The sequence below is a fragment of the Colobus angolensis genome, unplaced genomic scaffold (assembly GCF_000951035.1).
Source record: "Colobus angolensis palliatus isolate OR3802 unplaced genomic scaffold, Cang.pa_1.0 Scaffold37, whole genome shotgun sequence".
NCBI classification, from domain to species: domain Eukaryota; kingdom Metazoa; phylum Chordata; class Mammalia; order Primates; family Cercopithecidae; genus Colobus; species Colobus angolensis.
The window spans coordinates 393,403-397,996 of record NW_012117043.1 but is presented as its reverse complement, the minus strand read 5'-3'; the positions used below and the strand labels follow the sequence as shown (position 1 = coordinate 397,996).

At 47.3% G+C, this 4,594-nt stretch overlaps 1 protein-coding gene across 3 annotated transcripts in view; it reads left to right on the top strand.

The window, feature by feature from the left end:
• Nucleotides 1-4,594, top strand: part of DUSP14 (dual specificity phosphatase 14) — a 23,940-nt gene extending 19,346 nt beyond the window's left edge. For 2 of the 3 annotated variants that reach the window (XM_011953623.1, XM_011953622.1), the window contains exons 2-3: nucleotides 1,837-1,927; nucleotides 3,262-4,594. In XM_011953623.1, the coding sequence (XP_011809013.1) occupies nucleotides 3,354-3,950 (597 nt within the window). In that variant the 5' untranslated portion in view covers nucleotides 1,837-1,927; nucleotides 3,262-3,353 and the 3' untranslated portion in view covers nucleotides 3,951-4,594. Of the gene's footprint in view, nucleotides 1-1,073; nucleotides 1,928-3,261 lie in introns of those variants that run through there. The other variant, XM_011953621.1, reaches the window with a different exon arrangement.

The following is a 4,594-nucleotide window of genomic DNA, read 5'->3' as shown; positions in this document are numbered from 1 at the left end:
ACTTGAATCTAATGCTGAGCCTTTCTAGTGGACTTTTCATTTCAGTTATTGTTCTTTTCGACTCTAGAATTTCAATTTGGGTCTCTTTTTAAAAACCATTTTAAAATGTTGAACATACGTGAGACCACAACCTATCCGCGAAATGTTGGGCACTGTGCGGACACAACACGGCCTCGAGTCTCTTCCGTGCACCATCAGCCAGCCCGGCAGTGGGAGGCCTGGGCACCAGACCTTCACTCCTGGGTACTGAACCGAGAGAGGAAAGCATATGTCTGCACAAAGACCTGTACGTGGATACTCATAGCAGCTGTACTCACAATAGCTTTAAACTAGAGACAACCCAGGTTCATGAGTAGGTGAATGGATAAGCAAATTGTGGTGTTTCTACACAGCAGAGTACTGTCAGCAGTAAGAAGTGAACTGTTGATAACCCACTGTCATGGGTGAATGTCTAAGTTATGCTGAGTGAAAGAAGCCAGACCAAAAAAACCCCCATATATACACATATATGTGTATGTTGTGTGTGTGTATGTTGACTTAGTTTTTGAGACAGAGTCTTGCTCTGTTGCCCAGGCTGGAGTACAGTGGTGCAGTTTCGGCTCCACTGCAACCTCTGCCTCCTCCTGGGTTCTAGTGATTCTCCTGCCTCAGCCACCCGAGTAGCTGGGATTACAGGTGTGTGCCAACATGCCCGGATAATTTTGGTATTTTTAGTAGAGACCTAGGTTTCTCCACATTGGCCAGGCTCGTCTCAAACTCCTGGCCTCACCTCAGCCTCCCAGTGTTGGGATTACAGGTGTGAGCCACCACGCTTGGCCTATATGTATTTATATAGTATAAATATAGAAAAGTCCATTGATGTAAAAGTCTAGAGTGCAAACCATAGTGACAAGAAAGATCAGTGGTTGCTTGGGAATGGGGTAAAGTGCAAGAAAGGGTTGGATTATTAAAAAACATGAGGACATTTTGAGCAGGATGATGGATGTGTTTATTATTATGTCCTGGTGTCTCCATTGTGTACATATGTCAAAACTCATCAGGTTATGTACTTGCTCAAGTTGTATAGCAGTTTCTATGTCAAGTACACCTCAACAGAGCTGTAAAAAAACACAACAGGTCTGACAGTTACCTGGGAAAGGCAGGAGAACAGGTGGTAGAAGAACACATTTTTTATGACATTCATGATATTTATATAACATAAATGAATAAAATAGGGCCAACATGGAAAAGAAAACCAAATGAAGGAAAATGTCAAATTGCCATCCTGAACACCAGCACCGCCTGTAGTTAGCGTTCCTGACTGCAGCCGCATCTGCGGTCCTGCTCCTCATCTGCCATGTCCTGGCCGCGCCTGTCCTTAGCTTCCTGGTGCACACCGCCCTCCACCTCGTGTTCAGGCACGGGGCTGCTTGGCTCACCCTCGCGGCACCTGACCTGTGCGTTCTCCCACCGCGGTGCCGCCCAGGCCTTCCCACTGCCGGGCTGGCTGATGGTGCACGGAAGAGACTCGAGTCCGTGTCGTGTCCTCACCGTGCTGGATATTTCGCGGATATGTTGTGGTCCCTATCTCCTCCTCGTAAGAGGAGATTTGTCTTGTGTTATTGCCAAAACTCTATTTGTCACACCGCGGGTTATGTGTCATTAACAAAAAAGCTGAGACTTAGGCTGGTGTTTCTTACTGGTGCAGCCTTTAAATGCACACCTGGAAATGTTCAGCGCACCTTCCTCTGCTTCCTGGCTCTATTCCAGTCAAACCCGAGGTGGTAGTGAAAGCCTGCGAGGACTTCTTTGTAACTTCCTGATTGGCTTTGTCCTTGCCTCCTTGTCTTCCCGCAGATCTGATTTGTGTCCACTGTCACCAGTACTGCTCACTTAGGACCTTCTGGATCCAGACCCAGGCTGCAGCGCACACTGGACTCCTCAGGAAGTGAGTAGCCCAGCACTCTCTGCCTGTTGCACCCGGGGAGGCTGTCGTGTGACTGAAATCCTTGCAGGCTTCCCGACAGTCCCCTGGGTGTGGGCAGGTGCACCTGCCACTCGGCACAGGTGATAAAGCGTTGTGATTTTTTTTTTTTGGTGAGAGGAACAGATGTATCTGAAATCTCAGGAAACTGAGAACTTCCTTTTCTGCTCTTACTAATACATATATTGACATTTAATAGCAAACACTGGAATAATGGGAGGATAGCGATGTTCAGACGTTAAAAGCCAGTGAGATTCATCGTGGAGCTCAGAATTAAATGGCAGAGGAAGGTGAAGTTATTTAGCCACACGCAAGGTCAGGTCAGGTGAAATGCTCATTTAACTTACAGAAACGAACTTTGAAGACCATGGCCTTCAGATTGCCTGGGATTATTTCCATGGAAATGTCACCGTGTTTACACTGTCACAGAATGACAGGAAATAGTTTTTGGTTTGGGTTTCGTTTTTGTTTTGAGAAAACGGGTCTCACTGTCACCCAGGCTGGAATACAGTGGCGCGATCTCAGCTAGATGCAACCTCCGCCTCCTGGGCTCAAGCGAGTCTCTTACCTCAGCCTCCCGAGTAGCTGGGATTACAGGCGCCTGTCACCATGCCCAGCTAATTTTTGTATTTTTGGTAGAGACGCGTTTCCCAATGTTGGCCAGGCTAGTCTCGAACTCCTGCCCTCAGGTGATCCACCTGCCTCAGCCTCCCAAAGTGCTGGGATTACAGGCATGAGCTACCTTGCCTGGCCTTTTCTTTTTTTTGTTTTGTTTTGTTTGAGACTGGGTCTCCCTGTTGCCTAGGTTGCAGTGTGGTGGTGCAGCCTTGACCTCCCGGGCTCAAGAGATCTGCCCACCTCAGTCTCCTGAGTAGCTGGGACTACAGGCATGCACTACCACACCCAGCTAATTAAAAAAATAAAAAAGTTTTTTTTTGGAGAGCTGGGGTCTCACTGTGTTGCCCAGGTGGGTCTTGAACTCCTGGGCTTAAGCATTCCTCCCACCTCAGCCTCCCAAAGTGCTGGGATTACAGGCATGAGCCAACACGCCCAGCTCCCACCCACATATATGTATATATTTTTTGGACAGTCACCAGAGAGCTGGATTTTACATTGATTTTACATGTTTGTGTCCTAGGTAACTTTTCCTGTTAATTGATAGAAAATGATTTGCCTGTATCCTTGAAAGATTGTACTGTATTATAAAAAAACTCTAATCTTCCCATGTGACAAACGTGACAGAAGGCTGTGATGAATCAGTAGCATTTAAAGTATTGACACATACCTGTATTTTGCAGGAAGGAGACTGTGATTTTGGATTCCTTGGTGGAGGAAAATCAAACACTCTGGTCTTGCCCCCAACGATGCAAGTGTGACTGCTGGCGTCTTCATGAGCTCCAGAGGTCACAGCACACTACCAAGGACTCTCATGGCCCCTCGGATGATTTCCGAGGGAGACATAGGAGGCATTGCTCAGATCACCTCCTCTCTATTCCTGGGCAGAGGCAGTGTGGCCTCCAATCGGCACCTCCTCCAGGCTCGTGGCATCACCTGCATTGTTAATGCTACCATTGAGATCCCTAATTTCAACTGGCCCCAATTTGAGTATGTTAAAGTGCCTCTGGCTGACATGCCGCACGCCCCCATTGGACTGTACTTTGACACCGTGGCTGACAAGATCCACAGTGTGAGCAGGAAGCACGGGGCCACCCTGGTGCACTGTGCTGCAGGGGTGAGCCGCTCAGCCACGCTCTGTATCGCCTACCTGATGAAATTCCACAACGTGTGCCTGCTGGAGGCGTACAACTGGGTGAAAGCCCGGCGACCTGTCATCAGGCCCAACGTAGGCTTCTGGAGGCAGCTGATAGACTACGAGCGCCAGCTCTTTGGGAAGTCGACAGTTAAAATGGTACAGACACCTTACGGCATAGTTCCCGACGTCTATGAGAAGGAGTCCCGACACCTGATGCCTTATTGGGGGATTTAGTGCCACCGAAGCCTGCGTCAGCAGCCCGAGTGGGACCGGTGTCTGTTCCCTGCCGTCTGCTCCCTCTCCACTGTCTTCTCAAATGGCTGACTTCTGGTTCTCCCTCAAGTGTTTTTTACACTGGGTGTTCAAATTTATTTTGAGAGAGAGGGAGGGAGGGAGGGAGGGGACATAAAGGGAATGCATACATTGCTAGTCACATTTTTAAAATTAACATTTTGGAATAGTGTTTATGAAAATCTTTAGCTTTTAATCATTTTTACCAATTTGAACAGTTTAATAAACTGTTTGGTTCTGCTCTCTTCTGAATCTCATGCCTTTGGCACCTTGGTAGGTGCAGGAGGAGCTCAGTGCAAAAATCACTTTGGGGCCTCATTAACCGTTTAGAGACAAGCTTTGCCCCAGGCTGCTGACCAGACAGATGCTTAGGGAAGGTTGATACCAGCTTCAGTCTCTACTGGATTAGCCCTACTCTTTCCTTTCCCCTCTATTATTTAGTGACTCTGTAAGTTAAAATAAATACACCCTTATTATTTAGCTGTTAAGTAACTATAATGAAATCTGCTGCAAAAACTCTCTTGGAATCCATGTGCCCAGGATTATATTAGCATTATTTTTAATAAATCTATATGCTTAACATATTA